General features: G+C 34.2%; 3 protein-coding genes across 4 annotated transcripts; 1 reads left to right on the top strand and 2 right to left on the bottom strand.

Moving 5' to 3' along the window:
• Nucleotides 1-1,657: 1,657 nt before the first annotated feature.
• On the bottom strand, nt 1,658-3,302 carry LOC114250142 (transcription elongation factor 1 homolog). 2 transcript variants are annotated; one of them, XM_089737007.1, is made up of 4 exons: nt 3,241-3,302; nt 2,199-2,242; nt 1,954-2,071; nt 1,658-1,848 (listed from the first exon to the last, which is right to left on the bottom strand). In XM_089737007.1, exons 3-4 carry the CDS (start codon nt 2,067-2,069, stop codon nt 1,716-1,718), a joined length of 249 nt encoding a protein of 82 aa, XP_089593133.1. In that variant the 5' UTR covers nt 2,070-2,071; nt 2,199-2,242; nt 3,241-3,302; the 3' UTR covers nt 1,658-1,715. The 2 variants fall into 2 exon arrangements, with proteins under 2 accessions (XP_089593133.1, XP_089593132.1); XM_089737006.1 differs by lacking the exon at nt 2,199-2,242 and having other exon boundaries at nt 3,170-3,257.
• Nucleotides 3,303-4,239: 937 nt separating this feature from the next.
• Nucleotides 4,240-9,690, top strand: udt (protein undicht). Its single transcript, XM_028183892.2, has 9 exons — nt 4,240-4,968; nt 5,050-5,164; nt 5,234-5,468; nt 5,662-5,878; nt 5,962-6,155; nt 6,301-6,461; nt 6,595-6,699; nt 6,779-7,252; nt 7,758-9,690. Exons 1-9 carry the CDS (start codon nt 4,917-4,919, stop codon nt 8,038-8,040), a joined length of 1,836 nt encoding a protein of 611 aa, XP_028039693.2. The 5' UTR covers nt 4,240-4,916; the 3' UTR covers nt 8,041-9,690.
• On the bottom strand, nt 9,370-11,405 carry LOC114250144 (protein FAM32A-like). The gene is made up of 2 exons (XM_028183891.2): nt 10,996-11,405; nt 9,370-10,400 (listed from the first exon to the last, which is right to left on the bottom strand). The coding sequence occupies exons 1-2, from the start codon at nt 11,203-11,205 to the stop codon at nt 10,278-10,280; spliced, it is 333 nt and encodes a 110-aa protein (XP_028039692.2). The 5' UTR covers nt 11,206-11,405; the 3' UTR covers nt 9,370-10,277.
• Nucleotides 11,406-12,126: the final 721 nt, after the last annotated feature.

The following is a 12,126-nucleotide window of genomic DNA, read 5'->3' as shown; positions in this document are numbered from 1 at the left end:
TCGACGAAATTTTGCGACTGATACTAGAAAAATATTCCTGAGAAATGTTCAATTCTATCATCCAGTCCCCTGGGTGGAGAAAGTTTGGTACCGAGGTGTCCGAAAACAGTTAAGTGTTTTATCTTTACGACCTTGTTCAACTCTCGAAAATTGGACGCATTGATCAGTCGCTTTTCTTCCGCAGAAAAAGGTAGTTTTTTTTTTTTTTTTTTTTACGGTATTTGGTAACCATACATGGTTTACAAATTATTACAATTTTGGTGGCACTCAGTGCCTCCCCTCGGTGTCTTCAATTGCCCCCCTCTGGATTGTGCCAGATGTTACGGACTATGTTTATAATGTTTGGCTTGCCTTTTGTACGAGGTCGTGACAAATAGGATTGTAGCCCTCCGAGGGACTGAATAGATTTCAATTTAGTATTATCAAACAAAAATTCCTCAATGAGTGGTGCGTTGGCAACAGGATACTTTGTTAGAGACCACGGAAATTAAACTTTGACGTCTTATTTCTATCCATACGGCCCTTTTTTCCGTATACAATTTAAAACGCTTTTACGGGTAACTTGTACGACGGAGACGATTTTCCAAAGTTTTCAGTAATTATGTTACAAAGATTATTAGTTTAAATCTGTTGTGTTTTTGTCAAAATTTCCGTATTGACGAGATCAATTTGTTTTACAACAATTTTCGTTACATTCAATTGTTACACACAGTTGATGCATTATTAGATTTACAACGTCACTGACCTGGTGGGATAACGAGCCGATTCGAAGATCGACCGTTACCTTTGAATCCCGTCGTTTCTTACGCAGAGACTCCTTTTGTTCTTTTTCGCTTGACGAGCTGTTCGAACGCGAGGCGTCTCCATCGCGTCTCGCCTGGACATCTTCCCTCTCGGAAATTATGGAGCTTGACTCAACATCACCTCCAACAGATGACGCGTGATTCATGGCGTCCGATGATAGGATTGGTAAATAATACCCGTAATGATTGCAAAATAACACTCATAGAAACACAAAATAAATATTTTTTGCAATTAATAAGAAGTCGAATAAATATTTGTGGATTTGCGACTTCACAGTACGAAAGTACACAACGCTATGAAGATCAAAGATGGCTGCGCTTCCTTTATACTTGCTGGCAGCACCTAGCGGCTAAAGATGGAACTAAATTGACTGTCTATGGTTGGATATAGACAAGGAATTTAAGCTAAGTACACACTGCTTCTTCATAATACAATGCTGTATGTTTTCCAAAGGCACATCAATGTAAACCAATTAATTTAGTTCTACTTATAAATTTGAACTGAACTTCTTGAAAGTTTATAAGTTTATCCAAAGGTCATAGTTGAACACTGAGTATTTATTTTTGCACCAATATAATGTGACATTTAAAAGTACTTTTTTATTACTATAAATGGTCAGATAAGACGCTCATAACCTACTCTAGGTTGAGTGGTCATCAGAGGTTGTAATATGCTTATGACTGCTCCAGCAATCTCTGTATGTGTATGGTAAATATTTTTGCTAATTATAGAATTTGACTGTTTTGTGAATGTACTTTTTTCTATTAACTGCAGCAAAGTTTTAACACACTAAGATTATTGAGGTGATACTCCTGGTGCTTTAAGCTGTGTGGTAAATTTAATACTAAAACCATATATATAGATCAATATATTCATTTCATAATTGAAAAACTTAAACTAAAAATTCTTATTTAATTCGCACTTTCACAAGCATCTACCCAGTCATTATATACATCTATTGGCTCAGACAAAACATTTGTTGTTGTTTGGAAATCTTCTAAACAAACTCGACACTGTATTCGCGCAGTATTCCTTGCGCGATCCCTGAAAAGAGGTAAGAGTTTGTGTTCTTTAACATTTCTGTGAAATTACTCTAACTTCCGTTTATGGAGAAAAAAAGAGTACTTAAAGAATTTTATAAGATCATACATTTTTACTTCACAGGATTTTTCATGATTGCAAAACGGACAGTTAAATTGCTGATCCAGTGCCTCGGTAGCCTTTCGTTTTGGTGGTGGCTTCCTTTTTGATTTTCGACGTCCCATACCTAAAATTTAAGTGGTAATTAGCATTTCAGTTGTTAGTTACTTTAAAATAAAATTAAAAAGCAGTTTTGATATTTATATTTGAGCTTATAATAGGTGAAAATGTCATAAAGCGAAATATAAGCGTACTTGTTGCTGATTTAAATCTAAAAACAACAGTCGAATATTCAATAGACATGTGTAAGTAATGCGAGTGATATTACTCGGGTAATATTACTCTACGATGTAATGCAACATCACACATTACGCGAAGGAAACAAACATCACACCATCACCCAACATGTTTCTTTCTTTGTCGTGTAATGTTGCTTAATACACGAACGGAACCGAGCGAGCGAGACAGACCGATCGACGCAAAATAAATGAGCAAGCGACACGGAATTATTCCTAGTGATTTGGAACCGTATGTCCTGGCCGCTAGGTACATTTTTATACCTATGGTACGTCTGAATTTTAATATAGGTATTTGTGTTTATATTTTTCATGCGGCCAGCCGGTAGTTTCCCGCAAGTACTTACTTAATTTTTTATTCGCAACTTTTGTAAAATCGCTAGTCGCTCGTAATTGTTTAGTAATATTTCATATTAATTTTTGTGTTTGATTTGAATTACTTAAGCACTTGTTTGAAGATAGTTTTATTATTTGTTTTAATGCGTGTTTAATAAGTGAAAGAAATAACGGCGTCTAAATGAAAGTACAGTCCTCCTTGGATGCACTTTGAGGATATCGCGCCGAAACAATGCATCTACTGCTCTCGTATATTAACATTATTGTCGAGCTCAATTTGCAGTCTAAGTCGCCATATGAAATCCGTTCATCCCACAATAAATTATATTAAGTAAAAAATAAAATTATTATATTATTAAGTAAGTCAATCTCTGTCAAGTAATATAACAGTGTATTACAATACAAAGTTCATACTTTGTATTGTAATACACTACTGTAATGACACACCCGAATCATTACCTAAGTGATGTGTTGATACACATCACTTAGGTAATGATTCGGGTGTATAGATACAATGTATTCGTCGTCACAGTATCTATTGAACGCACCGAGTAATGTTAAGAGTGATGTGTAATGTTTTCGAGTAATATCACCTGTCTGTAAAAGTGATGTCATATCACATTACATTGGGAAGTGATGTTTTGCGCAAGTCTAATATTCAATAAATTCAGATGTCGTTTTTTTGTTTGGATGTTTGACAAATTGACAGTGACAGTCATAGATATTTTTTTTGGTACAATTTTTTCTTGTTAGGAAAGGCAAGGGGATCTAAGCCCATACTTTAGTCATAGATAAGATATTTTTAAACAGGTGACAGTAGTAGGTAATTAATAGGTAGGTAGGCACCGTTTTTTTTTGAACAGGCTAATTTTTTTTTTTCTCATTTGAAGTCCTTTAAGATAAATTTTTAATGTTTAGGCATTTGTGCCTGTAAGCATGAACTCTTATTCGGGTTGAGCGATGCACTGATGTTGAAGTCATCGTGGCCTAAAGGATAAGACGTCCGGTGCATGCGTGTTGAGCGATGCACCGATGTTTGAATCTCAGGCGGGTAACAATTTTTAATGAAATACGTACTCAACAAATGTTCATAAATATCGTGTAATAAAAATCAAACCCGCAAAATTATAATTCGCGTAATCACTGGTGGTAGGACCTCTTGGGAGTCCGCACGGGTAGGTACCACCACCCCGCGCCTATTTCCGCCGTGAAGCAGTAATGCGTTTCGGTTTGAAGGGCGGGGCAGCCGTCGTAACTATATTTGAGACCTTAGAACTTATATCTCGAGGTGGGTGGCGCACTTACGTTGTAGATGTCTATGGGCTCCAGTAACCACTTAACACCAGGTGGGCTGTGAGCTCGTCCACCTAACTTAGCAATAAAAAAAAAAAACTTATATAGTCTCTAGGAAATGCATTTCATATTCACATGTAATCAATCTAGTAAATAAATATGGCCTTAACAATATTAATCAACTCCAGGAGACTTTTTTTAGGCTTTATAACTTTAAATAACTAAACGTTTTCTTAGCTAGTTCTGTCTCCTTCCTCATTAGGCTTGTAATGAAAAAAATATACAAAACAAAATAAATTTGTGCTTGAAATGGTCACCACGATACAAAGTGTAAAACACTTGCATTGTATGTAATTTTTTTATTTTTCAGCCCAGAGATCTTCTGCTCTACTTTGCACTACATTATAGTCTGGGTATGGAGGGTAGAAGTAAGGAGTAAGGAGCACTATCTTGTATATGTGACAAGTTGAAAAAGTGTCCACCTGCAAACAAAAAGTTATAGTTGGAAGTATCACTGAAATAGCGCTAATGATTTCGTGATCATGTGATCAAAGCATTAAGAGCATCTTACTTCGAAAACACCTGCAGTGCTCACACTAGAAAAATTATCACGATTTATGAGTAGTTTGAGGTAGTTTTCCAATTACAGCACAAGAGCGCATTATGCGGCATAATGCTCAACTAAGCTTCAGCATAATTCGGCATTGTGCGTCACTGAGTCGCATTATGCTCTGTAATTGGAAAACTACTTGTATTAGTTTTCCAATTACAGAGCATAATGCGCTCTTGTGCTGTTGTAATTGGAAAACTACCTGATACTCCGAGAACTCTCCTGCCCATTCTTTGGTAAATGGTATAATTGCCTTTTTCTATTTGCCCTTGCCATGGACTAAAAAAAACCATTTAAACCAAAAGTTGTTATATTGTCTATGCTTCGTTTATTCCATTCAATTTTCCAAATAGAAGCGAAATTAGAAATAAGATCCGTTAAAAATTTATAATTCGTGAATTAAAAATATAGAATTTTAAATAGTTCAAACTAGCAAAATGGCACATACGTTTTATTTAATATGTCTGCTTTGTATTTTTGGCGTAAGAAGTGAGTAAATAATATGTTCAGAACAATGTATGGGTGACGCCCCAGTACTAAATTTTAACATTAACATTTTTACTATTTTAGTTACTACCGTTTCATCAGAATGTAATATTCCAATTGTATTGAGGAATACTTGGTTTTCTTTTGAGAATGGACGACAAACTGTAACTGATATTAATGCCAGCGATATGACCGGCAGGTAAACAACTTTCTCGTATGATAAATTCGGCTTAACGTCAACTTAATTGAAATGTAAAATTATTTTCAGAGGAGTGTGTGTGAATATCAAAGCGGAATTCCGGGTGAACTACACAATGGTGTTCCAATATACAAACTGTTATTATTGTGTTAAACTTATAGTACGAACTGTAAATGTTTTGGAGAAAATTGAAACTCCCTGTGTAGGGTTAGATCCAGATGAAGAACCAACTGTTGACAGAGTGTGTAGAGGCTTAAACCCTGATCAGAACCTAATTACGTTATTTTCTGAAAATTATGTGCCGGTTAGTATTTTTATTAAGATAATTAGTCTTTTTACATTATGATTGTTTGTTATAGTTTATTACATTTAGTTTATTGTTTATTTTATAATGGTTTATTATCATTATTCTGCAATTTATACTGGTTAATAGAACAGAAATATGTAATACTAGAATCATGAACCTATCAAACTGATTTAACAATAAAATGTTTTAGGTCAACTGCCGTTCTTCTCTTGAGGGTGTATGGCAATTCGCATACCAAAACCGTTTTCGTTTCACTGGAGAATGCAATCATCCTGATGCCCAGATCAAATCCTGTCAAACTGCCGGAACTCAGTTTCTTATTACCAATCAAAAGTTTAATATAACATACAGGAGATGTCAAGGAATGTCGAATACTTTTGATGGTGTAGTTGAATACAGTTGTTTAGGTAAAATAGTGTATTTTAGATCCATTATGTTGGAAGTAAGGGTAAGAATTGTCTTATTTTTATTGAATGCTATTGATTTACAGGTCATTGGTTTGTGGATAAGAATCACTTCTTTGCTGTCGCAAACACTAAGGAATCTCGTAAGGATGAGAAATACCGTTGTTTCCTCAAGAACAGAGATGATGACCTATACATTGGTGCATCCATCACTCCTGAGTGTAATACCCTGAAAACTGTGGAGAAATCACCCGAAAGATACAGAGTAACTCCTGTAAAGGTAAATAACAATGAATTGCGAGTAATGAAATTAATTTTGTTATTTTGTTTAGCAAACAATTGTTAATAAAATAATTATATATCCATCAGTATAAGAAACATATTTAGTTTCAAATAATGATTTTAATAATATATTATTTTATCAGGCTGAAGTAGTAGAACCAGGTTGTCGCTTGCCACAGAACTTCTCTGGAGAATGGGTGAATACAGCCAATATTGATGCAGATGTATTTATTAATGAAACTCATATAATTGAAACATATTATCCCGATGAAGGCAGATACAGAAGAACTATTTATGTTTGCAGGTAAAATTGGTATTTAAATACACAATACTAGGTAGGTAAGAAACTTCCTCAACAAGAAATTCTCAAGAAGTTGAAGAGCAATGTAGTTATCAAATAGTTATGTATAATATTTGTATTGAGTTCCTTGTTACAGAGAACAACGGGATACTCGTGTAATGATGGCTCGTCTCACTGTTGATGGTTGCCAGAAGGACTACATTTGTTTTGATTTCGTACCAAGGCATCACAATATCATACGGTACTTTTCAGGTTTATTAGTTCATTTATTTCAAATTGTTAAAATGAATAGCTAATTGAAGTATTTCATTTTTTCTTAGGTATCGCAAAGGATTGGCCATGATTCAGAGCAACTTTCACACTGTGTGTTCCTGGGTACAGTTCCCGAATAAACAACAGTGGCGTTACGATATTTTTCTTAGGAAAGATCCATCACCTATTCGTTGCCCTGTAGCTGGAAAATTCAATTTTACCCAAAAAGGCGATGTAAAATTTGAAACCAGGATTCTCGGTGGAGTTACTTTGAGTCCTCGACCTAATTTGTATTGTAAAATCAATATAAGTGACTTCTCGGTGTGTGATTTTGATCAGAAAACTATACAAATAAAGGAAAATTATTGTCTGACAGTAGACTATTTGGGAAGACCAGTGGATATATACAGTGACCCAGATTACAAAATGAAATGTATTGGATATTGGAAGGAGAATTTGAAGTCATATTTGATAACATTTGATGAGTTAGATCCTTTCTCTAAATACAGGTGTTGGGTGTATCAAAGAGCTGATTTAAACAGGTGAGCTATGGTCATTCCATATATAAAACCTTGCTTTTTTCTTCAAACATTTGAAATGGATCCAAAACGTAAACATTTGTTTAACCTAATCCTCGATATTACTGATGATTCACGGGCAATAATGAACTTTTACCATTATGTGGGCATTGTCTGCCACCAATGGCAATTAACAAAGTATACTTGCCATATTATACCATACTGCTGGTGGTAAAACCTCTTGTGCCGCATGGGTTGGTACCATCACTCAGCCTATTTGTGCTGTGAAGCAGTAATGCGTTTCGGTTTGACAGGTAGGGCAGCCATTGTAACCATACTGAGACCTTAGAACTCATATCTCAATGAGGATGGCGGCATTTACGTTGTTGATGTCCATAGGCTTCAGTAACGTCTTAACCCCAGATGGGCTGTGAGCTCGTCTACCCAGCTATGCAGTAAATAAATTAAAAAGCATGCAAAAATAAAGATAATGTAAACAAAAGATTGATGTATTATTATTTTTTTGCAGAGTGTTAATGTCACAAGCCTTAGGTCCATACTGTGATTTAAAACAGGATGTCACATCATGGAACTATACAGAGGGGGCTGCTGTCGCCGTAGAAATGGAAGAATACGAGAGAGAAAGAGACCAGTGTCCTATGTATTTTGACGACGGCAGCGACCCTTGGAGCGCAAAAGAAAGCCTAATTCGAATTCTGACATACTCATATTGGAGTTCAAGCAGTGCCACTTTTCTAAGTATAAGTTTATCATCAGTGATAATGGTGGCCTTAACTTTTGTAATACAATGATGTTAGTAACTTAGTTTAGATTGATTAAGCTGTATATGTTATAGTATTTTACTAAAATTACAAGTTCTGAATATTGTACTAATACAATTCATACCATTTCTACTTTTCAAGAATTGGAAAATATTAAAAGAATAATAATATTTCTCACAGCTCTTTAAAGATTTATGTAAACTAATAGATAACATAGGCGACTGTTGCATTTATGTATGCCGTTTGGACCCCTATATTTTCCCAATTAACAAACTACAGAATCTCAAGTGTGACATAGTCATAAATTGTGTGCCTTAATGTGCAATTTATTCGTACGTATAGTTATAAGTATGCATTATATTTAATCAATCTTACCACTCTTGTAGGATTTCAACTGTATATTGCACTCCCGGTAGCTATAATTTTTTTTTTTTATGATTGAAGTATTACTGGTCGCCCAGAGGCCTTTCCAGTTTCACCTGGATAGGTGGGCGACCAAAGGCTCAGCCAGAAGGGGTGGGATTTGTTGCCCGAGCGCCTCCGAAGGAGACCTAACAACTCAAGAGCAAAACTGCTTCGCGAATGAATCTACTACCGGATTGGAATCGCGACCCGCTGAGAAGATCCAGCGAGAAACTCAGCGAGCTGATGCATGGGCTAGGTTGCACGTCGACCTCTTTGTCGATTTCGACGAGTACGGTTACCGGAGTTCCTCAACCTGCTCCCAGTGTTAGAGCTGAAGGTATCTAATGCAAGAGTTATTGGATCTGATGGATCCGTAAGGACGTGTCCAGGGCGACGACGGTGACTTGCTTCTGCGTGATCAGGATTCGGAGAGTAGTAGTCAGCGACGGCAACGATAAGGCGATTATCATGATGAGCTCTATTTTAAGAATTGTAGAATGCTGTAAAATTGAATAAGATTTAAATACTTGAGGTTGTCAAAAAAGCTTTCTATATTATTTTGTTCCATGTGGTTTATACGTTCATATGTCAATTGGGCGTTTTTAAATAAATATATAGATAGCATTTTAGTAATTCATCCGGATATTAAAAAAAATTATATGAAATTTCAAATCAATGTCAGTAATAGTATTTACTAATAGTAGTAGTAATAGCTTTTAGTAAATTTGGATCTGATATAACCATGTTATATTTAAAATTTTGTAAAATATATATCTATTATCCAAAAATAATGTGACCAGTCCATTCCCAGTTTGCACCTTACAGTCAAGTGTTCTTGGTTAAATTGAGTAATTTTTGACATAATGCCAATTGTCACGTAATTAGGGCTGTTTCAAGTTCTGACAATCTGAAACAATGTGTGCCTTAAAATATCAATAATAATTAAAATAAGTATTTTAGGATCTATACTTTTCTTTATTGCAGTTTGTAACCAAATGTAGTTTTAAATAATTCTGTACAATTCTATATTTCTGTCCAAATTATATACTATATAAATTCTAACTATATTACGTTTTTTGTTTTTTAGTAATTAGTTTTAATTTTCCAAATTTGATGATAGTTTTGATTTTAAGGCCATAATCTTTTAACTTTTTTTTATTGTATTCAAAGGCAGCTACTTAATACATTCTCATTGAATCCGTCCAATGATAATATTTTCAAAATATTATATTTTAGCTGTAAGTTACGGATCAAATAAATAAGACTAAACATAAATATAGTTGTATTATTTAAAGGCATAGCACTATTATAAATACTTTTTTTTTCACATTTCACAAACTTATATCCATAATAAGTAACTCATTTATTACTTTGTATACAGTGGAACTAAGGTTGCACTGTTCATGAATATTGTGGCTTGTATCACCATGTCGCCCTCACATTTTCTCATCTATCCTGTATGTATTATCCTTTGTTCATGGACATCGCTATATAGAGTAGTGGTACTTCTGAGCCATTCTTGAGAAAACTAGCATTACCAATAATTAACCTACTGCAGACCTTTTTCTGCAAGATCGGCACATTCTAGTTTAAGCCTAATATTACAATACAAAGTTCAGTTCTCTAGTCTCACAGTGAATGGTGGCATTCTAATTAGTGTGGTACTTGAGTGCCATTTCCACTAGATTGGGCATACATTACCAATACAGGAAAAAATACATATAGGATATATAGTGGTTATCTTAATTACCAAAAAAAATATAAAATATAAAAAGTTTGCTGTAATTTGATTTGAAATTTTAGTCTGTTAGTACTTTTCACATATTTACAATAGAAAATTGTATCCTTTGCTGTTCATGATTTTATTTAGTCCAAGAAACTTTTGGAATATCAAAGTGCTCTGTCAAACTGTCAAGGTGTTGATTAAATTTTTCCACTCTCTGCTTATGTGTCATCTCAGCCTTTTGTAATATTCTTTGTTTTTGCTGGAAACAAGGTAAAGTAATATTAATGATGAGGATTTTTAATAAATTATATTCTGAAAATGTTTTTGATGTTTAAAGCCATGTCAGCCTAGAAAAGAACCCCGATCTCTTCTTGTGGTGCTTGTTAGAAGTCTCCGGAATTCACTGGAGAACGGGCCTGGGCCACCAGTGTTCTTGGTGTACTATAACAGATATTGCATTCACCAGTAAGAATTCACAGGTGGTACTGGTAAGTTTGTTTCCCCATTTAAGCAAGTGGAAATTCTCATTTAAAAGGCCAGGAAATAACCACAATTGTTTTTACATTTTCAATAAGGTTCTTGATATAATATAATTTTTCACATTGAAGTATGTATAACTAAGGTTATTCAATTTATTAGTTATATAGTATTTCTAAAATGTATCTTGTGTTGTGATCTAGGTGTTGTTCACCATAAACTTCTACTATGAAAGAATAGAATGCCTAATAAAAAACACTTATAAAAATATTGCATACACTGTAATTGTTGATGGAAGGCTGATATAACTGCTACCAGCTTGCCAATTTATGATTAGGTGGGCCGTGAGCTTGTCTGTTAGGAGCATTAAAACATACCATTTTTTCCTGCATATTTTGATATGCAACCTCGGCTTTGGTTCTTCGATCGACATTGGTTGGTTGCTGGATTTGTTGTTTTATTTCTTTTTCTACTATTTTTTCAGTTTCTTTTTTGGCTTTCTTTTTCTTTCTCTTCTTAATTCCAGAATTATCTTTTATTTTCAGCTGTGTCTTGTTGACACAGGCATATTCGTCATCATCACCCATTTGAATAAAATATTGATTCTTTTGTTTGTGAAATAGAACGTTTTAATTTGTTAGTATTAATTTAGGTTGTAACTCTATAGGAAATTAAGAAATATACACTATTTTATGTTAGAGGTTTTCACAATCATAAATTACCTGAATTTTGTTTTGATTTTAGTGTTTAATTTTTGGTTTCATTTAGATTCATCAGGCAAAAGAAATATAGGGCCTACAGCCAATTTCACGAAAAAAAGACGAACATTTAGGCAAATGATTATGGTATGAAGTAGAAAGAAATGAAATGTGATTAGATGATACGAGATGAGATTAAATGAGATGAAATAATCATTCAGACAAAAGTTGGAACATTTTGAGATTTCAATGCATTATTTGAAAATTCCGGGCAGCTATTTATGTTTTACTACTTCTCTTTAAAATAATATCATTTGAAAAGTCTAGGCATAAATTTAATAGTTTCATTTTTTGTGATTTAACGTGAACTTGTCAATCGATAATCATGTCAGCGAGGCAACAATAAATAATAATTTGTAATGTGCCAAGCTGCGATTGAAGAAACAAACCATTAATACATATAGCATACACATAGTATATATAACTAGTCAGGTCATAAGTATTGTCACACAGTAAAAACTTTTCTTTTAGAATGCTGGCCACAAAAAAGTTTATTGAATTCGAATTTCGAATTGTTCATGAAAATAAAAATGTATACTTTTAGAATTTTACTCATTTTTAAATATGGAGTGGACGCTTAAAAAAGACCGTATTGCAGTTATTGCGTTGCATCGTTGCGGTTACGCGCCAATTCAAATTTTTAACATACTGAAAAATTTGAATATAACCAAAAGATTCGTTTATCGTACCATCAAACGATACAATGAAGACTCTAGTGTAGATGACAGGTCAAGAAGTGGTCGCCCTCGG

Source organism: Bombyx mandarina, chromosome 22 (genome assembly GCF_030267445.1).
Source record: "Bombyx mandarina strain Sakado chromosome 22, ASM3026744v2".
Taxonomy (NCBI): domain Eukaryota; kingdom Metazoa; phylum Arthropoda; class Insecta; order Lepidoptera; family Bombycidae; genus Bombyx; species Bombyx mandarina.
This window is presented reverse-complemented; position numbering and strand designations above follow the sequence as displayed.